General features: G+C 48.8%; 11 protein-coding genes and 2 non-coding genes across 13 annotated transcripts; 3 read left to right on the top strand and 10 right to left on the bottom strand.

Moving 5' to 3' along the window:
* Positions 1-1,668: 1,668 nt before the first annotated feature.
* Positions 1,669-1,784, bottom strand: rrna21. The gene has a single exon (XR_004093482.1). It is a non-coding gene; the product is annotated as a ribosomal RNA (ribosomal RNA).
* Positions 1,785-2,726: 942 nt separating this feature from the next.
* Positions 2,727-4,426, bottom strand: FPRO_15202 (uncharacterized protein; the record flags this gene model as incomplete). Its single annotated transcript, XM_031220504.1, has 3 exons — positions 2,727-3,650; positions 3,701-4,270; positions 4,319-4,426. The coding sequence occupies 3 exons, from the start codon at positions 4,424-4,426 to the stop codon at positions 2,727-2,729; spliced, it is 1,602 nt and encodes a 533-aa protein (XP_031086156.1).
* A 1,531-nt stretch (positions 4,427-5,957) lies between these two features.
* On the top strand, positions 5,958-6,359 carry FPRO_15203 (uncharacterized protein; the record flags this gene model as incomplete). The annotated part of the gene is made up of 1 exon (XM_031220502.1): positions 5,958-6,359. The coding sequence occupies one exon, from the start codon at positions 5,958-5,960 to the stop codon at positions 6,357-6,359; it is 402 nt and encodes a 133-aa protein (XP_031086155.1).
* A 284-nt stretch (positions 6,360-6,643) lies between these two features.
* FPRO_15204 (uncharacterized protein) lies at positions 6,644-7,408 on the top strand (the record flags this gene model as incomplete). The annotated part of the gene is made up of 1 exon (XM_031220501.1): positions 6,644-7,408. The coding sequence occupies one exon, from the start codon at positions 6,644-6,646 to the stop codon at positions 7,406-7,408; it is 765 nt and encodes a 254-aa protein (XP_031086154.1).
* A 1,112-nt stretch (positions 7,409-8,520) lies between these two features.
* FPRO_15205 (uncharacterized protein) lies at positions 8,521-9,636 on the bottom strand (the record flags this gene model as incomplete). Its single annotated transcript, XM_031220500.1, has 1 exon — positions 8,521-9,636. One exon carries the CDS (start codon positions 9,634-9,636, stop codon positions 8,521-8,523), a length of 1,116 nt encoding a protein of 371 aa, XP_031086153.1.
* A 648-nt stretch (positions 9,637-10,284) lies between these two features.
* On the bottom strand, positions 10,285-12,481 carry FPRO_15206 (uncharacterized protein; the record flags this gene model as incomplete). The annotated part of the gene is made up of 4 exons (XM_031220499.1): positions 10,285-11,305; positions 11,357-11,990; positions 12,053-12,116; positions 12,185-12,481. 4 exons carry the CDS (start codon positions 12,479-12,481, stop codon positions 10,285-10,287), a joined length of 2,016 nt encoding a protein of 671 aa, XP_031086152.1.
* Positions 12,482-13,693: 1,212 nt separating this feature from the next.
* Positions 13,694-14,134, bottom strand: FPRO_15207 (uncharacterized protein; the record flags this gene model as incomplete). The annotated part of the gene is made up of 3 exons (XM_031220498.1): positions 13,694-13,850; positions 13,903-14,012; positions 14,063-14,134. 3 exons carry the CDS (start codon positions 14,132-14,134, stop codon positions 13,694-13,696), a joined length of 339 nt encoding a protein of 112 aa, XP_031086151.1.
* A 473-nt stretch (positions 14,135-14,607) lies between these two features.
* Positions 14,608-16,680, bottom strand: FPRO_15208 (uncharacterized protein; the record flags this gene model as incomplete). The annotated part of the gene is made up of 4 exons (XM_031220497.1): positions 14,608-15,262; positions 15,310-15,603; positions 15,654-15,967; positions 16,015-16,680. 4 exons carry the CDS (start codon positions 16,678-16,680, stop codon positions 14,608-14,610), a joined length of 1,929 nt encoding a protein of 642 aa, XP_031086150.1.
* A 1,199-nt stretch (positions 16,681-17,879) lies between these two features.
* On the bottom strand, positions 17,880-18,434 carry FPRO_15209 (uncharacterized protein; the record flags this gene model as incomplete). The annotated part of the gene is made up of 1 exon (XM_031220496.1): positions 17,880-18,434. The coding sequence occupies one exon, from the start codon at positions 18,432-18,434 to the stop codon at positions 17,880-17,882; it is 555 nt and encodes a 184-aa protein (XP_031086149.1).
* Positions 18,435-18,912: 478 nt separating this feature from the next.
* tRNA lies at positions 18,913-19,012 on the top strand. Its single transcript is given in 2 exon segments — positions 18,913-18,950; positions 18,969-19,012. It is a non-coding gene; the product is annotated as a tRNA-Leu (tRNA).
* A 217-nt stretch (positions 19,013-19,229) lies between these two features.
* FPRO_15210 (uncharacterized protein) lies at positions 19,230-20,592 on the bottom strand (the record flags this gene model as incomplete). Its single annotated transcript, XM_031220495.1, has 2 exons — positions 19,230-20,380; positions 20,433-20,592. 2 exons carry the CDS (start codon positions 20,590-20,592, stop codon positions 19,230-19,232), a joined length of 1,311 nt encoding a protein of 436 aa, XP_031086148.1.
* A 1,618-nt stretch (positions 20,593-22,210) lies between these two features.
* On the bottom strand, positions 22,211-23,850 carry FPRO_15211 (uncharacterized protein; the record flags this gene model as incomplete). The annotated part of the gene is made up of 2 exons (XM_031220494.1): positions 22,211-22,526; positions 22,583-23,850. The coding sequence occupies 2 exons, from the start codon at positions 23,848-23,850 to the stop codon at positions 22,211-22,213; spliced, it is 1,584 nt and encodes a 527-aa protein (XP_031086147.1).
* Positions 23,851-25,008: 1,158 nt separating this feature from the next.
* On the bottom strand, positions 25,009-25,546 carry FPRO_15212 (uncharacterized protein; the record flags this gene model as incomplete). Its single annotated transcript, XM_031220493.1, has 4 exons — positions 25,009-25,041; positions 25,094-25,138; positions 25,187-25,269; positions 25,321-25,546. 4 exons carry the CDS (start codon positions 25,544-25,546, stop codon positions 25,009-25,011), a joined length of 387 nt encoding a protein of 128 aa, XP_031086146.1.
* Positions 25,547-25,607: the final 61 nt, after the last annotated feature.

The following is a 25,607-nucleotide window of genomic DNA, read 5'->3' as shown; positions in this document are numbered from 1 at the left end:
TTGCTGGCGGCTTGCAGCGTGGCTGTTTAAAGATGCATTCTATCGTAGGACGGATATGATGAACAGACAAGCGTTGTTTCGACTTTTTGAGGGTGCTGTGGCACGTTAAAAGGGATATGATTCGAAGGGTTGCAAAGATTCTTTTGCGCAAGCTGACACTGATCGAGGCATGACTGAGATATAGGCACACGAATCGGAATGTGAGGTTGTTACTCATTGGCGACTGAACAAGAACCACGGCTGGTTTGGTGTCCATTGTGCTCGCGTGCTTTGGCCTTCGGTACATGGTCTGATGATGGTATTGAGACATGGCAACGATTTGAAGATGAGCAGCTGTGTAAGAGAAGAAAGCTTATGGAAAATATAGCTTAGGTGAGAAGAGACGAAGGAGTTGAGCCATCGCATGCTGAGACATTCGCTCTGGTGTATTAGTAGTAGTTCAATACGTTTGACAGTTCTATAGAAAGCAAATTCATCCAGGAATGGCCTCTGCCGCTTTGCTTCGGGAAACGAGGCTGGTTACTGACAAGTGTAAGAGGTATGTTTTGGTCAAAGGAATGTCTTTGGCGGCGCAATTCCAAGACTTAGGAAGCCATATTCCTTGATGAGACTTGGAAATTGAATTGAGAGGTGGAAATTCAGCTACCATTGATCTTTCTGTAAATTGGTCACTTGAGATGACGGGACATTCACCTACGTGGTTCAGAATGTTGCTCAGAAGTGAAACTATTCAGACTAGTAAAGATCACAACTGCGAATTGGTAGAAACATACCACTCAACATGTATGAAAAGGCAAAACAACCCATAGTCTACTCAGTGGCCTGACCGAACGTGGCGTGTTCAGAGTCCAGTGTCTCGACGCTGATGCGGTGGTAGTTTGCAGTCAGTTATTGTCTTGTCGTCATGGTAATTCGACGTACACGGTCCCGTGAGTCTTCTCTTGTGCCTCAAGAACAAGAGCCATTGAGCAACTTGGAGCGACTCGCTCTTTTGCTTGTCACTCACGGCGAATTCTTCTGGTCCTGTGAGGGTTTTAACGAGCCCGACCATGAATTTGATGGTTCCGAGAAACTCAGGAGTATGTTCGACATCAGAAATGGCAGTTATCTCCTTGGACAGTTTGACTACATATTGCTAGGACAGTTGTTTGAGGATTCTGACTGAGTTACGAGGTGCGATCTCTGAGACGGTCAAAGAGTAATTTTCGGATAGTCCGTCTCCAATCTCGATGCTGTGGTACCACATCCTTTGTGTTTTGCCTGTTTCGCCAAAGATATCTTGATGCTTCATTACGAGCTTGCCGCTGACGAAGAACTTGAGGACACTCCTCACGATGCTTGTCCATGTAAAAGCCCATCATCAGCTATCCTTCCCCTTCCCACATATCGTGACCAAAATCGAGAATCAACACTGTATTTTCTCAAACGAAGATACAATGCCCCATGCATTCGCAAGGACAGCCGGACATGAAACAGTAGATACTGTAAAGCTTGAGTGAGGGTTGGTCGCAACTTTCGTGGTGACAGGAAAGAAGAAAGAGATCTCCACATTGGGGCACGGCCAAGCAGCCAAATTGAAGATTTTGACGAATGACAGATGATGTTTTTGATCAAAGAGGTGAATCGTATCTCACAAAAAATGACTCGCTTATTGCTAGAACAGGCAAAAACATACAACAGCGGGGATTCGCTGGTCGTCACCGACCCAACTACTAATCCGCCGGTTAGTGGCTTGACTATGGGAGAGCAGACGGGATCCCGTATTTTCCACTACCTATGGTCGTATGTGGTAGGAAGAAGACGCAATGCAACTCATATCGACGGGAGTCATGGTTGTAGTTCGCGAGGGACAGTACCCTGCGCCGTAGTGATTATTGACTGGGCTGTCTTGGAGATAATTTTCTGCTACCAAAACCTATGCTGCATTGGCGATTTCGTCGATCTGTCTATGTTAGTTTGGAACTGAGAATGCGGAATGACCACCTGGTCTATGCGGATAGGGTATTGCGACTAGGAGACAGCAGCTGGCCATTGACTGGAGTCGACATCTTGCAATCCAGGACACAATGACAGTCTGAACAGGGCGCCGTTGGTTCACTTTCTTTCCTTTGAGGATCGCATGTCAACCTTTTGCACCAGAAAATATGGATAACCGTTCGACAGTCGGTGATTTTACCAAGCCGCACTGACCCTCGCCGGCGCATCAAGGTACTATCTGGATAATGCGGATCAGCCTTCGGGGGGAAGACGGTGCTGTTCAGTCAACTCTAGTGATCAACAGGGTGCAACTACGGGGTTCCGGCCACAGGTACTCCACTGGGTGCCTGGAGTGATTTGCAAGTGCGCGATTCTTACCAGATTCCATTCCATCACGTCGAGCTGCTGCTTGAGCCTCGTCTATGGAGACGCCATCGCCGAATGCATTGTTCATTCTATACAGGTGTAAATAATGTACAGCATCTGGAACTACTCAGATTCCTGCTTCCGTTCGGCACGAGCTCGAGACATCTCTTCAACCCCCGTAGAATTATAACCAGTCTGGTGGTAAAGTCGGTTTTCCCCGCCCGTGTCTCTGCCACTACCACGATCTGTCTTGCCAAGGTACCAATCTAAGAGGGACCCAAAGATAGTTGGGTGCTCTCTGCATGCAACTGTTCAAGTTCAAAGGAAAGAAAGTCTGACAAGCCTCTTTCATCCAAGCACTATCCAACACGACTTGTATTGTCTCACGTAGACTGGAACGCAGTCTTGGCCAGCGTAGCCTCCCACTGCCTTATCCTCTCAACAGCTTCAGCCTTACTTCTCTCTTCACCCCGAATCTTGTCCCCAAGCTCCGTAAGACTGACATCAGAATCCTTCTCCGCCCTCTCCGCCATTTCAAGGGCTCTCTTCGCTGCTTCAAGGTGCATCTCCAACTCAGAAACCTTGCGACTCAGGTCGTGTGTGCCCCTGCTATGCCTTTCGATGAGTTCGTGTCGAGCTTGCTTGAGCTCAGCGATCGTCTCATCATTCTTCTTTGCGCTGGATTTCTCGGCCTTTACGCAGGCTTCAAGCTTGCGTCGTTGATTGAGAAAAGCGGCAAAGTTCACTTCGAGAGATTGGGCGAGGGTGAGAGTATCATCGGAATCGCTTAGGGGTGTGTTGGTCTCTGATGCTCGTGCGTTGTCTTTAGGTGCAGTGTCTACATATTCAGTGTTCGCTGCCTCATCATCTGTAAGTTCTCCAAACTCAGGTTGATCAGATATAGGCTGCGGGGAGCTCTCGGATGACGAAATGAGCACGATCTGCTCTGACTTCTTTCCCCTCAGACGAGGGGAGACCATAGCCAGTTCCTGCTTCTTGTGGGCTGAAGACTCTGCCAGATTGGACTTGGAAGAAGGCACTTGAAGCTGGAGATCAATGGGGATAGCCTGATCCTTTGGCATCTCAGTGGGAATCGTCTCCCCGTCCAAGCCAGTGTCTTTGGTGGAGGTCAAGTCTTCTGTTGCCATGTTCTCATCTGCATCGGCTGGTCCAATCATCTTAATGAATTCCATACGGGCGGTTGCAGTGTCGACGCATCGAGGAACCCTCTCCCTAGCCATGAGACACTTCAGAAAAACAAGGGAATAGATCCCGCCGCTGGTACTGTCGATGTGAATAGGGCCGGGCTGCAAAGAATGAGTATCGTAATTCGTCAATACTTGGATATCCAACTTACTTGTTTCACGAACATCATCCCTTTCATGCTGAACTTTGGTTGCGATCTCAACCAATCTACAAGTTCCTTTGCAGGGATCTTTGTGAGATGGTTTGTCAAGTGATGGACCAGAGTTGCCTTGCCCACGTCGAGATGACAAAGCGCCCACTGGTTCTCATTCTGGCTGTAGACGAAGAATGCTATGTGTCGCGCTTTCAGAGCGGGATGTTGAGCGTGGATTTCGTCGGCGTCTGTGAAGGAGGAGCCGGGTGGGAAGATGTACCAATCTGGAGGGCGGGGGAATAATTTCGCACACCGCGTCATGTCTTGGCTGTCTAGTCCATCGCCGTTTCGCAGGGTCTCGATGGTAGCGCTCACAGGTTTGGCCATGTCAGTGGTCTGAGGTTGTCTACCAGTGGACTCTGTGGCTTCAAGAACTGGTGACTCGACGATTGTTATTGACTCTGCAAGATGCTCAGACATCGGCTCAGTATTCTCTCTATCGAGTGTTGCTTGCTCGTTTTCGCTGCTGGGCGTCTTTTCTCTCTGAGTCTGAGAAAGCGCCTTGGGCTCCAGATTCTCAAAGTCAATCTTGTTAAAGATTCACTGGTGGATCCTTCCGATAGGATCTTGGCGGACGAGCTGGACCATCAGACCTCCCTCACTCCACAGCTCGGCGGGATCGCGGTTTGCATCCTGGAAGGCTTTGATGACCTTCCGCATACCGGCCTTGTTGCGGGGGAGCATTTTGCCGGCGGGTGCCTACTCGGGAGGCCACCAGCCCGGACATCCTTCATCAGGCTTGATTGGTTTGCGCGTCTTCTCTCCTGGACTCGGATGCGGTGGAGCTGATATCTTTGGCTGCTTCGCAGGGCGGCTGGGGGAAGGCGAGCGGCTTGTCCCAGCCAGTGGCCGCTTTCGAGCTTTGCCAGACCTTTTGGGAGGCATGGTATGGTCAGGCAGGTCCTGCGCACTCGTCAGCTTAGTCACTTGATCCTGACTTGACCTTTTGCCCAAGCCCTATCGTTATCCGTGAGAGACAATACAGCGTTTCAGAGATGGCTCATGGCACTTGCTTGGGAGATGGTGTGATAGTGTGCGAAAGGGGCGCGGATATATACTGGTCGTTCTGGGTGAACTGACGATATTATTCTTCAGCCTGTGCGTGAGACGACTTGGGCGTTGTTGTGAGAACAAAAAAGCAAACACATGGTGTCTGTCTGTTACAGAGCACTGTTGGTGGCTGTCAGTGGATTCCTCAGGCCAGGGTAACTGTCGCGCAGTGCCAGGCGCGGTCCGAGGAGCCTATCATTCAGCTTCATTTTTGTGTGACCAGATGAGAAAATCAATGATCGTCCAGCATCGTGCATGAGAATGTACTTGGTGATGCTGAAAGTTACACTTCCAGTGGTCTGAGAAATGAATCACTGAGGTGTACGATCAAACATTTTAGGCGGCCGGAGGACGATGGTCTCCTTATGAAGAGGCATGTTACAATACAAATAAAGGCCGTTGAGTAATCTATCACTTATTAGCCGTAAAGCATGCCACACATTCGATGCAGACTACACTAAAGCCAAGCTGCGTACACCTACCAAAACAACAAAGGGAGCTCTAATCATGATATTCACTATGGTTGCCTTGTTCAGAAAACCCTCTTTACATTACTTTAAAGATCTGGGCACCACTGTATTAGATGGGATGATAAGGCTTCCAGTACTTTAACTGTTGCTGACACGGGCCGGGACGATTATCGAGAGTAGGTAGATGCGGTACTTTCCTTCACCTACCTACTAAGCTGTCAAAGCTTCATCACCTGGAAAGACAAGCCTCCTTACATCTCTCCTTGCCATCTTCTCAATGTTAGGCAAACCGTCCCTCAAATGCACCGTCTCAGCATTCATATGACCAAGCGTAGCCGCGAAATGTGCGCAGCATATCACCAGTGCCTCGGACCCTCATCAGCGGGGTTTAAGTACGGTGGCTTATTGTATCAGTGATATTTTCAGGTTCATTATCTCTTGGTCACTTCGCTGGTCGTGCTGCCTGGGTTTGGTAAGTATGGCCATGTTCGGAAGTAAAGAGGCATTGGTTTCAGCCACAAGGCTTTGTTCATTGAATGAATAAGCACAAAGGAACTAAACACAAAACGATGTCTTTGTGATACTGCCGTACTATATAAACCACATTGTTCTCCCCTTGACCATCCTGGATTACGTCTCTTTCATCTTCGCCTAACTTTCCGTAACATTGCACTTCTCTCACCGCATCAACCGCAATGTTCATATTGCGCGTAGAAAGAAATTGGCGTCTCATAGCACGTCAGATGCAGCGACTTCTCAAACAGATGAAGGACATGGCCGAAAGGGAAAACGCAAACTTCAGCGATATCCTTGACGGTTTGGGCATCAACATGGACTTTATCTTTGATCTCGGTATTCTTGCTCCGTTGTCTGAAACCACCGAGGGTGAACTACGCTGGCCAAAAGAGTGGGTTGAGCCCAAAGGCACATTTGATGCGAACTTGGACATGCTCAAAAGTTGGGTCCTTGACTGTTCCTCAAGGAAGGAGGACGAGGACGAGACCGATGCTCCAAGCCTAGTTAAGGGCCAAGGCTGCTTGTTTACACCACCTCCTCTAACTGAGAGACAAAAGCGACAGATATTTAAAGGTCAATGATGTTGAATACATCTTGCCAAATTTGATCCCGACATAGAAGACAACCAATTTCAACAGGTCTGCATGGACTGTGAGCATGGAGGTTATGTGTGGACTTGATGGTTTCTGTTTTGCAGGTGTTGATCTCCGATGATTATGGTCGCGATTCTTAGTCATACAACCAGCCTAAAACAGTACGCGTGTACCTTCATCTTACCTTACCTTAAAGCCTCACAACACCGTGCCAACTCTTATCAGTGCAACACAACCCCTCACCTACCAAACAACTGCAACCCACAAACAAAATGATCAAGCTTGTCGCATTCGACCTCGATGGCACTCTCGCTGAGAGCAAGCAGGCAATTCTCGACTCAATGGGCGAAGCCCTCGCCGATCTTTTGACCGTCGCCCACGTCGCAGTCATTTCGGGCGGCGATTGGCCTCAGTTTCAGAAACAGGTCGCAAGCCGTCTTCCCGCGCGAGCTGACCTTTCCAAACTCTGGCTCATGCCTACCACCGGCACAAAGCTCTACACGCACAAGGGAGATGAGTGGAAGGTGGAATATGCGGAACTCTTCAGCGAGGAGCAGAGGAAGGACATCATCGAGGCTTTCAACGCTGCTCTCGACGCAACGGGCTTCCAGCCAGAGCAGACTTGGGGTGAGCGCATTGAAGATCGAGGCAGCCAGATCACCTTTTCTGCACTCGGCCAACAAGCGCCCCCATCGGCAAAGGAGGTTTGGGATCCCGATTTTGAGAAGCGAAAGATTATCCAAGCAGACTTGTACAAGCGACTCCCAGACTTGTCAATCAACATGGGCGGAGCGACTTCAATCGACATCACGCAGAAGGGTGTTGACAAGGGCTACGGGCTGAAGAAGCTCTCGGCAGCGAGTGGGATTCCCCTGGAGCAGATCATGTTCATCGGAGATGCCATCTTTCCAGGTGGAAACGATTACCCTGCTAAGGAATTGGGACTGCACACGGTGCGAGTGAAGAACCCGGATGGGACTCTGGCTGCTATTGCGGGCATCGTTGCGTGTTTGAGCGAGACTGGGCCTTTGCATTGACGTGGGACCCCAATCAACAGCATTTTAAGCCTGTGAGGGGAAGTAATGGCTTCCTACTTTCGAGGGATATTAGGAGAAAATATCGTTCATGTTGGGAGGGAAGCAGGGCAGATAACAACTAGCAAAAGATCCTTCAAGCTATAAGGATTCAATATCACTAGAACTGGTATAAATCAATTAGCCTTCGCACCCAATATGCAACTCGCTGTTAAATGCGTATTTTCACGTGCGCGACATGGCACGCACCCTTTATCAATCTGTCTGAATAGGGCTCGCGCATCGTCATGTCTGAATAACCAATACCTCTCAAGCCCTTATTGTACACCGTGACACCTACAAGGTTCACGAACTAATCATATTTGGGAAGCTTGAGGATTTCACATGCAGCTTTGGCGTTCAGACCGGTTCACTGAGTATATTAACGTAGCCAAATCGTCGCTAGCCTGGGACCACGTTGTTGGACTTCTTCTATCCCAGCCTAATCCCACAGACCACGGACCTGTAGCTTCGAAGAGTTAGTATTTTGATCGATAAAGATGGTAAGCAAAGTATCAGTATGTCGAATGCCTCAGCTTGTTAACGGAAACAGCTTGAATCACATGTGATCATAGCCATGGAAGTATTTGTTTCGATCTCATCATTGATGGGGGGAACTTAGTAAATGATAAGAAGGCTTACCTTTCAAAACTAGAGGAATGATGTCATGGTTTCCAATGATTCTAGCCTGATAGCATGTACTTCTTTTACCAAAGACTTTAACTCCCAGGAGTGGATGGGCCTCAATCACGAACCCTCTCACGACCCCAACTGCTCCTGGCCTCGAATATATGGGCGAACGCGGGAATGAAGGAAGAAGAAGAAGACAAGAAATATTTGCGGCATTTTCTACTTTTCAACGTGGGATTCGCGCCCAATATTTTTCAAGGGGTCCCTGCTCGGAAGAGCGTTGATCCATGCGCAGCCAAGATGATATCGAGGTCATGCGTCTACTGAGGACGGTCATCACGCCTTGGCCCCTCTTGACCGCTAACAATCTTTCAATCACTACTGTGTATTGAAGTTCTCACTAGCTATCCAAAATACAAAATACAAAACTGTTTGAGAACGCAGGCTCAAATGTTGACCTTATCAATGTCGTACACCATCTGCTGCGTCTCTGAACCCCAACGATCCATGCCAAACGCCCAAGCACCTTGCATGAACAGCCAAAGTCCCGTCTCTTTCAGCCACAATCCCCATGGCCCTGTCTTTCTTCTCATCTTTGCGTTTCCAGAAGATCTGTTCGCAATATCCTCAACTCTTGGTCTCCGGATGTCATCAAACTGCTTGAATGCATCGTCAAGAGACAGTTCCTTTTCGAGAAGACGGGCAAGGAGAAACGCGTCTTCGAATGCCATCGATACTCCTTGGCCTGCATGAGGTGGCATAGCATGTGCAGCATCACCAAGAAGGAGAGTCCTTCCTTTGTACCATCTTCCCCCGGTAGGTAGCTTGTAAATCGGGTAGAACTTCACAGCTGTCGAATTGCTAATAAGCTCTCGCAAGTTATTGCCCCACTCTCCACCAGCATCTTCAAGAGTTCTGTGAAGTTGAGTCTTGAACCCCTCCACTTCCTCCCGTCGATGAAGCTCCCATCCATTACGGGCGTCCTCAGAGTCCGGCAGCGGGACTTCTTTAGACAGAAACCACTGGATCTCGTCATCGGAAGCAGTGCATGTCATGACGCCAAACATACCCTCTTGAGTCATTGTGACATTCATGCCTCTCATTTCTTGTCGAGCTTCCTCGGAAACACAAGAAGCTAAGACCAATGCACCAAGGCCTGACATCCCCGTGTATACGGGTGCCTGATGTGGATCGACATGCATGCGTCGTACGGCCGAGTGAATCCCGTCGCACCCAAGGAGAAAATCCGCCGTGTCGCTGGTCCCGTCAGAGAAGGTCGCGGTGACTGAATCAACCGACTCTGTGATGGAGATGAGTGATTTGTCGTAGTGCAATGCGATACCAGCTTCATCAACCGCTTCCAATAAGGTGTCGAGTAGATCAGTTCGTTTAATCCTCATGTACCCATAGCCAGTCTGTTCCTTTGCTGCTGAAACAATGTCCTTTCGTCCCAGAACTCCTCCATTTATAGAGTGGATGGTCATGTTGGAGTGGCTGCTTCCGCGCTCATTGAGCTCTGAGTAAACCCCCAAACGATCAAGAAGGCGCAGACCATTTGGCATGATGCCTATGGCGCTCCCCAATGTCGAGGGTGCTGATCGAAGCTCATAGATCGTGCAGTCAATGCTCACCTGCTGCTGTAGACGTAGAGCGGTTACGAGACCCGCGGGGCCTCCGCCGATGATGATGGCCTACCGAGATGTTAGCCTTGTTGGCAGCCTGTAGTTTGCGGGGCTTGCCTTTTTTTGCTTCATTCTTCGATCCAATATTGATTGATGAGATGTAAAATGTTTTTGTCTTGTTCATTCCGAATTGGAGTTGTCGTTTATAACTACTTCATGTGTCGGAGATCATGCGGAAGTCCGCGGTCGAGGATTTCCCTTTTCGGTCATCCGTGTCCGAGCCAGACTAATCGGACATTAACTTCAACGCCGGCTGAGGCGACTGCATCCAGCTCTGGGAACTGTCACAGGTAATCAGCTATAATGATACAAACCTCGAGTTTCAGACATATATTGCGCGTCAACGTCATATCATGGCATGAGACTGCAAATTTTTGATATTGCCAACTCCACGCAAACTCGAAGGGGGTATTTCCATCATGAAGGGTTTGTATGGCTCAAATTATCCAATGTATCTCTTGCAACCCACGCCACAAACATGATAGTAATTTGATGCTGCAATCCGCCCATTGCCATGCTTCGAACTTATTAACTGAAGTTGCTAGGATCAAAGTCGAGGTCCTGCAGAAGAGAAGTCCACTGAAACTCTTCAAGGTCAGGGACAGCAGCCAAAAAGTCTGACCAAAGTTGGTGCGAATGTTCATCCCCAAAACCGTCTTCCTGCATGCCCACTGCAATATCATTCATATCTGTGAAGGCACTTTCAGGAACTGAATCTAAGTTCGCGCTTGATGTTGCAGCCGGCGAAGCCGATGGGATCGCATTCGCACGCTGCTTCTGCAAGGTCCCCATGACCTGTTCCATATTCTTCTCGATTCCTCTGATCAGGCTCTGCGCGTTCTTTCTTGATCTGTTCAGCGTCTCGTACGCGCCCTTAACCGTTTCCTTCATGACTTCCGCATCGGAGGCATCAGGATTGTGAGACAGGTCGACTGCCAACGCTACAGCGGCTGAGGTGACATGCAAGAAGATTACCCAATACCTCTCAGGTCTGAAGTGAAGCTTGGCAACCGGGTCGTCCATCATGCGTCTCAGTTCCAGGATCTTGTACGCTGATGTGAGGATCGTGGTTCGAGAGTAAGAATATCGAGGATCTGCATACGCTGCGAGGTGATAAGGACGATGAAGTCGACAAATGCGAGCATGGATGCCGAGGTGGAGACTTATTCGCTGCCAGTAGATGAACGGCCTTGACTCGCAAATCTCTTTGGACTTCTGCATACTTTCCGGGTCGAGCTTGCAGAATTCAGGAAGACCCTTGACAAAATCCTGCAGTTTTCTATCAAGGTGGAGAATGATTTCGTAGTCTTCTTCGGGGGTGTCGTCGGCCAGGGGTGCGATCGCATCGATAATCTCACGAGATATTTCTGCCGTTCTGAGTCGCAAAAAGAAGAATGTCATATCTGTTGGAATGGAGATAGGTAAATCGGGGATATCGCCTGAAATCGTGAGCGCGGCATCGTCGACGTTACACGGTTGTTTGACTCTCATCAGTCTCGGAATGAAAGTATAGATACCCTCTTGCGAGCTTCCGGAGAAAGAAGTCAGCCTGATGAAAGGTCAGCTAGATCAGCCACTGATGGTGGAAAGGATGCGTCACCAGTCAGAAGCAACCATGTTCCACCATACACGTCTCTGAACTTCCAAGTCAATGTTGTTGGCCGGGATTATGTCCCGCTCTTTCTGTGCGGCAGGGCTGTCTAAGCGATGAATCATCATTTCGCGGCACATATTGTAGCACCGGCTTCTAAGATCCAGTGCCTTGATCGGGACGACATCATCAGAGTTGATGGCCACATGCGCAAGCGTACATATCGCTGAGACAGCAGTGACGGAGGGCGGTAGTGGTGTGTGAGCGTCTTCAATGATTGACAGAGCAGAGTGAAAATAACAGTCGAAGGCCGATACGGCGTTCGCTTTTGTTGCTCCAAGCCTATGAAGAAGTTCATCTGTCCAGGCCAAAGCCGCACCAGCAAAGATACTGAAAAGCATGAGCAACTCGTCAAACTTTGGAGCTTCTTTGTCGGACCCCAAGCAGCTATAAACAAGTGATCTAATCGATGGCACGTGCAGGACACCGAATGTAGGCTGGATGGTGTCAATGAAGTGTTCGCAAAGCAGATGAGCTTGATGGGCAGGCGGGAGATTCGACGTCAAATGGGTTAAGCGCTCATTGACAAAAGCAGATTTGTTGTTTGAGGGGGCTTCAGTGTGGCAGTTGAACAGCTTGCGGCCTATATGGTATGATCAGCTTCGAATGGACCGACACAGCAGGATTCCGGCTGAAGGCTCGTACTGGAGGAAGTTAACTCTGGTTGCGCCAGCTGCGATACTTGAGCTTCATTTGGGAAGACAGCTTTCTCTAGTTTCGTTAGTCTGTCAAGCATTTCCTTGTTTCTGATGCCATTAGCATGGCGAGTGAGCGTACTGGGGACAGGTTGACTAACAGGTCCAACTGTCTTTGTGGAGAGAAGGCCAAGGTGCTTTCGTTTGGGCCGACCAAAGCATCACCAAGGTTCAGTTCCGGTAATGCTTCACTCTCTAAAGAGCTGATAGCTCGACTACCATTCTCGTAAACGCACGTGAGGCGCCGCTGGGTGCAGTTCGAACAAGGCTGATTGCGATCACAGCGCCGCTTCTTCTCACGGCAAGGCCGGCACGAAACTGGCAGCCGAGAAGCCCTGTAAGTCGACATGATAGGCGCTCCGGAGTAATTGCGCTTCATAGTGTGAAACTTGGGCGCATCGGTATCGGCATCGGCATCGGATACTGATCAATTGACATGGTCAGATTCATGAAGCGGAGATGTTGGGTCGAAGCCGCGGGTCCGCGGAGTAAAATTGACAAATACGGTTAGCAGAAACAAAGCATCTTCACGTGATGCTGGCCTCTTCCAGGTACCCTGAGGTTATCATCATGAGTAAATACTAAGTAAATGCTGAGACAAGTACAGGGACACGGAGCACAATATGAATTATGTTATTATTATTAAGCCACGCTTGTGATAGAAATTCCAATCCCATTCCTGAAACCTCCCACGATTAAAACTGGTTGATAACTTAGTTTTCTCTGCAATGAATGTTAACTCTATGCAAGTGAGTTTCAAGACCAGCAAGACTTACAATATGGCCAACTCAAGATCACCTTGGATTTTCGCTTTCAGCTGTAACTCAACATCGAGATCCATATCCAATCTCACGCGAGGTGCGCTGCTTTTCTTTCCCGTCTCTTGACTCCCTGCTTGAACAGGTTGCTGATCTTGGGGGTGATTCATGGCTCCTTGAGACCCAGTGTTGGTACGATCGACCTGGTTACTCTGTGAAGCTTGGGTCATTTGTTTTGATTCAGTCTCGCTAGGATAATCGCTCTGATCACTGGCGGCTGAGTGTGCTTCTTGATTCGTCTTTCCCGTTGCCATTTTCGATATCTTGAGATATGATTGAGTGCGGAGTGCGATGTCTAGTGGTAGGTGCTTTCGATATGCTGAACAAACCCTTTTGGTACTTAGACTATTGAAGTTAGGAAAACTTAGAAATCGCTCTGTTCTGTCTTCACAAGCTAATATGATTCATATCTGGGTGGCGATTGGAAAAGTGGCACTATGATGTCAATGCCCCCGTCTTCAGGCAAGGACAAGTTTCATCCAACACGTGACCATGATGTCGATGGGTATGATTTTGTCAAACGATTGGTGCCAAAATTGTTAAATGTTGCTAGATTTCTATGGAAGACTAAGTTGCATCGCAGAACAGCTTAGAACAGAATGCTGAGGAAACGTCCTGTAGAGACCTGACCGGGTCTGCAGCACGGTACCCCTGTCATCAACCCAAGCAAGTCATCTACCAAGCAATGCTAGCTATCTTGCTACAAGACCGGCAGTTTTCCTTGCAAATTGCTAAATCAGGGTTGACAATCACCAAGGCCTGCTGTGCAGTGATTAAGGCCGATCAAAACCACCAGCTCCAGGACCTCCCTTCGCAAGAGGATGGAACTCAAAAGACCCAACAAAGATGCCCGAGTCCAAGTACTTCTTTGCCCATTCCCTCACATGCTCTGAACTCACATGCGCCGCATACGCGTCTCGATCAGCGAACCTTTAGCATTGAAGTCAGCTGCAGTCGCGCGTCTCATGGGTAAAGTACTTACTTCTCCATGCAGACGAACTCGTCTTTACCCTCAGTCTTGTAGAACCTGTAGATCTTGGCGCCTGGTTCCTTCAAGGTCGCTTCGGCAACTTCTGCCAGACAAGTATGGGCCTGGTTATTGAGAACACAGACTGGGCATAACAGTACGATGGGGCTCATACCTCGTCAATCCTGTCCGGATTCACCGCGATGGTGGAAACAGAAAAGTACTCTCCAGATTCTTCTGAGGCCATATTGAGTTGAACTGATAAAACTATGTTGTGCAAGTCTTGTTTCTAATCTTTGGAGTGATTTGGGTCGTGATGAGAATAAATGGGGGTGTAAGCACTACCTGGATCCGAGCTCCGTGGAGTCAAGTAAGAAGTGCTCGTCAGCTTTTGCTGACAGTGGCTCCACCGCTCTTTCTTTTGATGGTAAGATTGTAGGACTCCTCATGTCACCTCACGAGAAGGGAACCCTGTAGAGAGTATAACTCGGCTCTCAGACTGGATTAGAATCTTGAGCTAGCTCAGAGAAATCAAAGGTCAACCAGAGAAAATATGCAATGTCGCTATCCCTTGACTAATGTTGGATATTCTAAACTATACACAAGATTATACAGACGAGCCAGTCTATGTTCGCCATACGAAGTGGCCATTATTCAGCTCGTCAACCAACGCTCCTTCATCACTTCATATATTCCATCAAAAATCATACAATGGCTTCGCTAAGCGTATTTCTCCTCCTCCGTCGCTTCAGTCAACGTCAAGTCCAAATCTCGCTGATCTCCCTTCCAGACGTTAGGTTCACTCGTCATCTCGACTTCTTTCCCGCGAGTAGGCTCATTTTGTGAACTCAGTCTCTGAAATTCGCCAGCCAAGGCTTCCATGCCGATGACGTCCATGCTCTCACTCGTGGAATCGAGGTTGATTGGATAAAGACTGCTATATGTGCCCTCTTGGTTGAGCGCCCGTGTTGTAGCTCTGATGTCTTCGATCATGCTGTTGTTTGTCCATCCTTCACGTTTGAAGGTTCCATTTTGCCAACCTATTGTCATTAGGCCTTCTGTAATACCTCGAAGCCCCTTGCACCAAGTTGCTATCGACAGGCATCCACGCGCCGCCAATATGAAGTAAAACTGTGCGTCGGATGTACCGGGATTTCGAAAGACTTCGTTAATGATGGTGAGAAATCCGGGAGTGATGAACATAGTGAGGTTGGTTGACTCGAATCGTTTCCTGTATATATATATAAGCCGTTTGAGTTGATGGACGGATGCTCCGTGAGTGGTAATGGCGAGTTCGCTTCTCCCAGCGTCTTCATAGCTTCTACGACCGATAAATGGGCGCCACATGTCTATTACTGCTGCCTGGTACCAGATACTGTGATGGTCAGTTTACAAACTTCAGATAAACGCAACTCCACTCACTGTAGTACTAGAACATGGTGAGGGCAGTTTTCACTCCTCTGTACGTCCTCGGGAAGGATACTGGCCCAGTCGAGCAACAGTTGATACATCCGATGTGCGTGTGACATTGGTAGACGGTTAAAGTGGCTATAACCTTCACGAAATGCTTGATGTATGATGACCCAGAACTTAGATATCCATGTAAATGTGCTTCCCATGCGCTCATTCAGGGACGGTCCGGAAACATCTCCTGGTATAGGCAAAGATGGTGGATGCCGTATTCGGTGTTCTGCTCGGAAGTTGATACAGTGGAGACTACATCAAGTCAGTATGGGTGTTGCGTGGTCAGGGTAATAAATGCCAACCTGTGCCAGCCAAAGGTCCCCCAAGCGGCAAATGATGCTGCTGTCCGTATTTCATCGTCGTCGTTGAAATCAGGCACAGATGTTCCCTCATCGCTGAACAAGCCAAGCCCACGACCTATTTGTACGCTGGCGTCGAGATAGAATAGACCAACTTTATCTTGGCCATGCTGGTTACAAGTAAGTACAAGAAACATTGCTGATGATAACGTAGTGATGGAAGTATGGTCTGTTAAATCCTTCCATCGCCTCTTGGCCTCTCTCAAAAACGCAAGAGAGAATGTTTGAGCTCGTGGCTCAAACTGAGAGTAGGAAGCCTGCCCGTGTCAATAAACGTTTAGTCAAGGCAAGGGGGACAGCGTACGCAGGCCCAAGCAAGAAGTGAGCTGACGAGAAGTTGCGAGCAAAAGCGGCCTCCGCCAGCCACAAAATCTCGAATGAATAGATCGGCATCAAAGAATGCTAGGAGAGGGTGTTCGTTGACCAGATAGAAAGATATGGCCTGCGCAGCCAGGCTTTCGGGTATAGATATAGAAGTCCACTGCCATATTTGAAGAGACTCCATCCGAGGGTCAATGCCAGTATCTCCAGTAGTGTCGCTTGGCGTCGAGAAAGATTCAGAAGTCGACGGTGTCTCCGATCTTTGACCGAATTCTATTGGTGTGAATGGCGTCAAGGGTGCTGTCGCTTGATGATTCGACGATGTCAGGGCCCGTTTGTTAACGGCCAGTAGACCAAGATCTACATCCTTGATGTCAAGAGTTTCCAGGACAGGGAATACGCCGGAAAATCGCATGTTTAGGTCCAGCTCAATTGGTGAGTCGGCTGAAGTTCCCGCGAGACTGGTGGCGAGGGGGTCGGTTGATGAAGGTGGCTTTATGATGCCTGAATCAAGAACTTGCAAGAATTCCGATACAGAACCGCTGCTGCGTAAGTTCCCCAGAAGCTCTTGAGCGTGTTCATCGGGGGCAGTCCTCAGGAGCTCCAACGCCTGAAACAGATCCTTAGAGCCCTTTCTCAGTTCTATCATCTTCTCATGAGAAACCTCGGCACGATATACACAGTGCTGTCTTCGGCTCGCGCAGGCCGAACATGTTGGTTTACGGCCATCACACTAGAGAGAGTGAAAGTCTGTTACTCATACATGACGCCAATAAGATATGATACGGCAGGACAAACCTTTGATTTCCGAAGGCGGCAGTTGTTGCAGGCGACTGATGTCAAGGCTGGCCTGGGTATGTCGGAGACATCGAGAGGGGCGTATTGAGGCTCATGATCCCTTTTTTGGGACTTTCTGGGGAGCAACTGTCGATTAGACTTTTGGTGTTCTTGTGCTCGTGTGGGTTTTTGTGAGCTGCTCATGAGAATTTCGATGTCAAACAAAACGAGTGTAGATTCAAAGGAGTTGGCTATTCTTGAGAATTTGCCTCTGAGTGGCAACAGAGGAATGAGATTTTGCTGGGGTCAGCTGCCAGTCCCAAAGGAGAAATGATGGGCGATTATGTAGAGTGAGCTGAGGTGCGGCAGAGTGATCGTGTTGGTTCGAGTAGACTTGGGCCAGCTGAAACGTTGATAAAAGCAGTGTCTGTGTATCGCATGTTGATTTCTCGTCTGAGCTGTCGTGTCGTTGGAACAAGGCAGAGCGTGCGTGACTGAGTAACTCCATTCCGTGTTGGAAGACCGGGCCAAGAAGGAGGGGACCCCGCCTCGCATTTCCTCCGGCGTGGCCTGATTGGAGGGATCTCGATGGTTTGGGTTACAATCATACGATAAGGCTGTTGGTGCATATTTCTTGATTGGCCATTAATGAGCGCTATTCGCAGATCCCTGGTTTTGCTAGAGAAGATATCTGACGTCATATCGGTCACTCACCTTTCTTTACCATTGCTACAGATCTCGGCACAAGATGTTGAGGTTGAGCTGAGTTGGCATCAGATCGAACCGAGGAGTAGCCACTTGAAGTCAGTTTTCGTCATTCCACAAGCCGCTTCCAGACTTACCCCATTGGACACTGTACATTGTACAACCAGCCAACTGGTCTGGTCTGGTCATATCGAGTTTTATCACATCTCACATTTTCTGGAAAATTGTGGGATCCGATGGCTGAAAAAATTCGATTCAAAACTTACCGAAATTCTTTTTCTATAACTTACGTTTTAGCTATCCGACAGCTCCAACCCCAACCCGGCCTGATTAGATACACGAAGAACAAGACCCCCCAGTCCTGCCTCAAAGCTGTGCGCTAGGATCCAGTAACGGAATAATTCCATTCTCCCGTATGAAGACCTTGTTGATATGCCAATTCTTCTCCAACTCGGTCTTGGGTCTCTTGCTTCTCTTCTTCTTCTTCTTTTTAACCGAGTCTCCCGAATCACTGCGCAACGGAATGTACGGCCAGATCTCCTCCGATGGGAGACCTTCGGCCTCAGAGTCTTCCGCGGGGTTCTCATGGTGTGACCCGCCTTGATGTTTCGAGCCACAGTGCTGAGAAGAAGGGGGCTCAGTGACTTCTTTCTGTGGAAGCTCATAGTTGAGCTTAAGAAGCTGTTCCTCGATTAGATCCATAATTGCTCGGGCTTCTCTGTGTCGCTCGAGCAGGATATGTATTTGGATTTCTTTAGAAGGATCTCCGATGCGAGGCATCCTGGCCCCTGGGTTTGTGGGCTCTATCAACTCCATCTCTTCTGTGGCGGTACTAACCTGATTCGCCCAATCCTCAACGGTCTCTACAAGCCTGTGAGCCTTGTAGTAGTGCTCGACAACGTCTTGAGACAAGACAGACATGGTGGTAGATTCCCTTTTGCTATAGAGATACAGAAAACTTGAGAGGAATGGCTGTTTATGAAGGTCGGTATGTTGGAGCGAATTGTAGATCCATAATTGAACATGAAACTTGCGCCCGGTTTATATGCTTTATTCGCTCAGTGCAACACTCAAGGGAGTGAAAGATCGAATGATCATTCAAATTACTGGCACAATATTGAATAAAGCGACAAATTTTGGTTGTTTTCTGGTCCGGCGGTCTTTGTTTTTGAACAATACCTGCTTAAGGATATGGTTCAGCTCAGTGGCTGAAAGCCTAAGCCGCTCGGAATAAACCTGTGGAGTGAGCTAATGAGAACAAGCCGAACAACGACGTTTCTTTCATCGAAGCATCAGAACAATTAGCCCAGTACTGAAAGGTGCGTCCTGTTCAATCGAGCCTTGTCAACCAAGGATCTGGAGTTCGCTACGAGCAGATTTGAGTATCAGCACTAGCTTGGGTGAGATGGCCGAGTTGGTTATGGCGCCAGGTTAAGGTTAACCTTAACACCAGTTTCCTGGTGGAGCAATCCTCCTGGGTTCGAGTCCCAGTCTCATCAACGAATATTACTTTTGCACTTTTGCGATGATAAGTCCTGCATACTTTTTTCTCCCTTTTCTCTTTCTAAAGCCAAGCCCAGTAGTTTTTATTGACGATCAGGCGTGCTAGGAATGGCTATCACGGTGGAGGAACGAGATATTGTAGTGGCGCTTGGCGCTGGGGGAATCATTGTCTATACCTTTTACTCTAAATACAATGCAATATGAAGGCTCTTTCTATAACATGATCCATGTAATAACTCCTGCGAAAACAATCAAAGACGAATTGAAAGCATTGGGCAATCCAAAACGCGCTGCTAAAGAAACAGGCCTCGTAGAAGGTGTCGGTGTAGAGGAGCTCGCAATGCTGAGGAATGTTTTCTGATTTGGGGTTGCGGCGTATGCATCAGTGTTGTAGGTCGAGTTCAAAGAGATGCTTCCAACGACCTCATCCGACTCGAGGCGGATGTGCGAATCGATTTCAAGATTCTTAAGGCCCTCTTGTGTGACGACGATTTGTCGACCGCCTCGGATCCAGTCTCCATAGCCACCGTAGCCAGTATGTTGACCGTAGCAGAGATTGATGCCGTTGCCAGCAAGGTCCATATCGCCAACCTTGTCTTCCCACTTGTAGCACCATGAGTTCGCGTGGTCGTGGCCGGAAAAGAGGCCAATGACGCCGGGTGTCGCAACGAGAGCTTGCATCAAGGGGAGATCTTGGTCGCTGTAATCACAACCACCCTTCTTTTCTGCGCACCATCCCGCACCTTGCTGAATGACTGTTTCGTCATTGATGCCAGGGTGATAATTCTCATCGATGCCGTTGTTCTGCAGCATCAGAGAAGCGTAGACGGGAATGTGAACAAAGGCCAATGAAGGAATGTTCTTGCCATGTTCCTCACGCAAGTCAGCATTGGTCTCGTTAAACCATTCCACGACACTCTTATCGACCCAGTTTGGCTGAGCACCGCCCTGGTAGTAAAAGCCACCTCGGGAATCGAAGAACCAGAGTATCAGCTCAGGTGTGCAGTTTGAACTGCAATTCGATGCGTATACGGGGAGGTAGTAGTTCGTAGTTCCAGCATCGCTTCCTTCAACCATTGAATCTGTTCGAGATCCGGGCCATGTATGTTCGCGCTCCAACATGGCGGTTCCGTTGAGATTGCGATTGTGGTCATGGTTTCCGTACGTTGAAGCCCATGTCATGTTTCGATCTACCATCGGGGAGACGATTTGATCGATGTACACCGTGCTATTGTGAACGAATGTTGATTCGCCGTTGATAAGGTCGCCGTTCAGGACTACCAAGTCTGGTAGCTCGGCATCGATCACGTCGCCCATGACCTTGACAGTCCTAGCATCTTTCTCGGGCCCTATTGAGGAGGCATCTAGATCTTGGTCAGTGATTTGCCTCGAGCGATTGTAGCTTCAATGCCATACCTTCAGCGAAATGGAGATCTGAAAAAACTGATATTTGAAATGTTCCGTCGCTCTTGAACTTCAATGGGTCAAGGTTGCTGTTGTCAACCTGATCGCGCTGAGCGGCAGCTCGTAGCGATTGCCCGGCCAGGAAACTTGTGAGAGCGAGTGATCGCAGCATCATGGATTAAGTGGTGGTTTGTGAAAGAAGCCTTTATAGGGAAGAGTACCTCAAATTGGCTCGGATAGTCAGGGGAATGGTATAGTGCCTACGTCAAACGCTTGAGAGTGTACAAGCATCAAATCTTGGAGAAGGGCGGGAGGCACGAGGGGGTTTTGATAGTTGCAGCAAACACCAAGAGAAAAGGATATCAAGCGATTATGACGCGTTGAGGTGCTTGGCCCAGCCATGATGCCAAGCCATGATGCCAAGCCATGATGGGGATGCCATGCTCGCGTGTTGTGCTACTCGACTCGGCGTCCGAAGCAATGAATTACGCGGTCACTCGTCCATGATTCGTCTCTCATAAGCAACTGTTGGCCTCGGAAACCTAAACCTTAACTTTAGATCCCTTGGCGTGGCTTGGACATGCGCTCTGGCCAATACATGCCCTGCAAGTACGACATGGCCAATTCTTGGCAGGCTCGGTAAGTATGGCAACTGATTTGCCGACCTATCTCTACGGGGTTATGAAACCGCTGACTCGCTAAATCCGACGCTGATACTCTACGGATTTTAGCTGTATGATCACTGTTATTCCGTAAACTGGGGTCGTTTCATGGGAGTATGAGAATTGAAACTAGTTTTGGGGATTTGCATCGGCTGCGACCAAGGGGAGTTTGGGAGTTTTCTTGGTTTTGCCTTTTAGCTTCAGTGAGGCTTGGGGGGGACCTGAGCGGGCTGACCGGACTTAGGACACCTAGAGGTACAGCACTGAGCACTGTACCTTAGCAGTCCCGATTCGAGGATCTGGCGCATCACCCCCAAATCTGAGTCAGTCTCGTCACCAACAATCCATGACATCAATTGCCAAGACTTTGCCCTCACTAACAATTTAGTCGGCAGTTGATGAGGCTATGCGAGCCGCGTCACTCTATCAGCAGGCCGCATCTGATTTCCAAGCATTTACTCCATTAACCAGAACCGATTAGGATAAACGTTTACGCACTGACTGAAAAACGAAAGGGCGGGGTTATGGTTATTGTAATCACGGCTGCTCTCCCACTCTGCTCCCACTCGGCCATGGTCGATCAATCATCAAAGAGATGGGGTAGAACCCATGCCAAGAGGTGCCCAGAAACAGGGAATCGGTTCACTCGCCGATGAGCCCCGACGTGAATGCGCGTAAATCGCATTGAAGACTTTTTTCAGTCTGCAAAAGCTCATACGATAGCCTCAATTGACCCTCTGAGGAGCTTGGGCGATAATGTCGTCGCAAATTGTTTGGCCCCATACGAGATTACTTATGCAGCCTGCTGATAACCAGATCCACCATCTTCGGCCCTACCCGGTGTTGCAAACTCTATCATCTTGAGATCAATAGCACACGGTCTTGCCGTTGGGAACTCAAACTCAATGTGCGAATACTTTGACCCCAGCCTCCCGATTTATAATCCTCCAATGCGGTATCGGCGACAACATGCAACAAACGCATTAGAATGACAGAAATATTGAGTGACCCAACAAAAACTCCATTGATCCCACTATAGTACCCAAGTCTTCCATCGCATTACAATCATTAGCGTCATACATACTTATTTACAGTGAATCAACTTCAATCTCCTCATTCTTCCTTTTCCTATTCTTCATCCCCCTCGACGTCATACGGGAACAACCATCCGTTGTCCTCGTCATACTCATCCACAAATGTCGTTCCATGAAGGTTCTCGTACCTCTCCATGTCAAACTCATCATCGCCAGCCTTTCCGTTGAGGATATTGCCAATCTTGTTAGCGATATCACGACCTTCAGTATATGCGCCGTGCAGAAAACCGAAGAATTCCGCAGAGTTAGCCTCTCCGGCAAACCAGAGACGCTCAACGTTGGCGCGCATGTTCTGATGCTTCTCGAGAGTCATGCCGACAGGCCAATTGCTGTAGGAGCCGTATGCCCAACTGCGTATCGTTAGTCCACGGGTCATTCGACTGCGAGCGGTTTGTTCTTGACTTACGGTTCAGTACTCCAGCGAGGGTAGGTAAAAGCAGTTGGTGTCGTCACGTTCTTGTCGGGAAACATGAGTCTCAACACGTCGAGAATCTGTTCCATCGTTTCATTGTTGGTCTGACGTTCCACACGCCATGCCTGCTCTCCAGTCACAGTTCCGAAGAGAATGTTAGAGCCCGGCGCAAAACCCTCTGGGTTGAGTGACTGGAAGAGAGGATACCGGCCACGCTCGAGAGGATCGGCATACAGGAAGAATTGCGTTTCGTTATCCCAGAAAGCCTCTTCGAACTGCATAAAGATCTTTGTGTACGTGCCCATTGCAAACTGGTCAATGGCACTTTGCTTCCAGTCGGGGAGAGGAGGGCTGAACTCGGTGGTGTTGCTCTGCAGCACGCCCAGCGAAAAGGTGCAAATGGCGTAGTCGGCCTGGATACAGTCACCCTTGTCCGTTGTGATTGTCACTCCGTCTTTTCCATACTTGATGCCTTCGACAGTGGTCTTGAGTCGGAGTCTTGCATCACCGTTCTTCAGGAACGTCTTGGCCTCCTCTTGTATGATGGTGCTAAAGCCACGCTGGTCAACGACGAGGTTGCTGACATCACTGAAGTAACCGAATGTTGCATTACCACCAGCCACTCCGAAGATGAGACCACTCTCATCAGGTGTCCAAGCGGATTCAAAATCCCATTTCCACCAGTCTGCGGCTTGCGCGTGCATGTCGTCCTTGTCTGGACGCCATCCTGCTGAGCGAATAGCGGCACGTACGGAAGTATCTTGCAAGTTTCCGAGCAGGAGACGACCAGATTCTGCTTCCGCCTTGCTGTAGATCTCTTCCAAGTCTTTGATCGTGCTGCTCCAGTTTGTCTGTCCTTTGTGGTCGAATGTCAAGTAATTGTCGTAGTCGGACTCATGCGATTTCAAGTCATACTTCTTTGCCAACTGCCAGATGGGATTCTCATGTGTAGCTTCTGATCCAATACCCTCGACCCAGTTGGCGCCAAACTCGATAGTGTAAGGTTTTCCGTCTGCTTTCTTGCCAAAGGATTGTTTCCTCATTCGCCCGCCAATGTAGTCATTATACTCGACAATGATGAATTGGTCAATGCCTGCTTTTGTCAAGTTTTGGGCTGCTGCTATGCCAGCAACACCGGCTCCGAGGATAGCGACCTTGGTCTTTGTGCAGGACCCTTGCTTCTCCCGTGGAAGAACAGCAGAATGTGCTGTTGTGGATAGAGTTGTGAGAACAGCTGTAAGCTGTGTGATTGGGTACCTCATCTTGGCGTGTTTGATCGATTATTGGGGTATAGGCAAACGTGGGTCAATGGAAACATCAATGGAGACTGAAGGGACCGGAACAGCAGGATGGGCTCTTGGCCCTTTATGTTGCCTCCAAAGATAAACACCCCTCACTTCAACGTTAATCGAGCTACCGCCATCCATACCAATGTTCAAGACCAACAGCGCCAATCCCCCTAGAAGTCTCCTAGGCTACGATGCATGTCTTGGTTCAGCTTCTCACTAGCTCGGATCGCCTAGCAACACCAGACCAAGTCACAATTGCCTGTGTAGATCTGGGACCAGCTTCCTCAATAGGCAGCTGAAAACTGATCTAGTGATGAATTGATTGGCTCCCAAATCACAAGAGAGTTCAGCTGTGGCCTAGACCTCAATGCCGTATTCTGATCACAGGAGAAGTGTCAAGGGGCCCGGGCTAGCGTGAGCTAAAAATCCCGCAATTTCACGAATTGCCAGCAACAGCCAATCCTGTAGTCTATTCCAGAAGCTTGTTTTTATGTTTAATATCTCTGGTATTTGCCTGTCTGGGGACATTGATCAAGCTATGTCACTTCATTGCTGATAATTTCATGTCGAACTGTTTCGGATGTGTGGCTTACTGAACCGGTGAGCGGACTTGGTTCTGCGACATACTAATTTAAAATGTGTCAGCACGACAGAGAGAACGAATCTCATGCCAACTCAGTGCCTCGCATTCAATTTCCTTTCTCAGCTTTGACCTCTTGTGCCTTCTTGATTGGGATTTGGCATGAAACTATCGAGCGGTGACTCCGATAGTGTCCGTCGGAAGCTAAGGTCCGGGTCTCGGATCGATGCACATGATAAGTATTGCCCCAAAAGAGAATGAACCATGGAGAGACGGCTCGAGGATTAACAAATCGGGCACTTGTCATGAACTTCAATGTCTCTTCGCTCAGTATACGATCATCACATGTTGCAATTCACAATCAACCAGTTTTCCATGCAGCTTTGACACATTGGTAATGTTGCCGGACAATTTAGCTCAAGTCCTGAATAATATATACGCTGACTCCTTCGATGAATGAGGGCTAATGACACTATGTTGTCGGAACCTTCACAACTCTCATCATGGTTGATGCTACAAACCCAACTCTTTCCCGTATGATTATAGGAACCTCATTTCTCGCCCTGCATCATCTTCATGAAGACCTAGGGTACTGTTAGTGACGTGGACAAGAATGAAGCAGGCAGGAAAGCTAACATCGGGGTTGATCTCAACACCGGCATTTTGCATTTCGGTCGTCAACTGCGATCCGAATTAGCACACAATTCAAGACTCAGACGGTAGACATACCGTTGTCGCTGCATCACGAAACTCCTTATCCATCATGAGTTTCATGATGTCCATCTTACTCGGTGGCCCTGAAGTGGCAAGCCCTGCACCAGATAATCAGCCGAGGTTGCAATTGATTCACCGAACTTCCATACCCTTGCTCTTGATGATGTCCCCCATCTTCTGCATGGCCTCAATGGCCGGAGGATGACGGCTCAGCTTCTCGAAGGTCTCACGAATATGAGGGTCATTCATCATTGACTCGAGCTGCTGCATGTTGGGTGGCTGATCGGCAGAGGCGAAGCGACGCGGCGTCACGTGTATCTGACGCGTCGCTACGCGCAGCAGAGGGCGGGCGATGATTCGACGAAGAGCAAACATGATGGGCTGTACTGTTGGTGTTGAAGATGTTTCAGCAATGAGATGAGCAAAGGCTGAAAAT

This window comes from Fusarium proliferatum (genome assembly GCF_900067095.1).
Source record: "Fusarium proliferatum ET1 genome assembly, contig: FPRO_scaffold009, whole genome shotgun sequence".
Classification (NCBI taxonomy): domain Eukaryota; kingdom Fungi; phylum Ascomycota; class Sordariomycetes; order Hypocreales; family Nectriaceae; genus Fusarium; species Fusarium proliferatum.
This window is presented reverse-complemented; position numbering and strand designations above follow the sequence as displayed.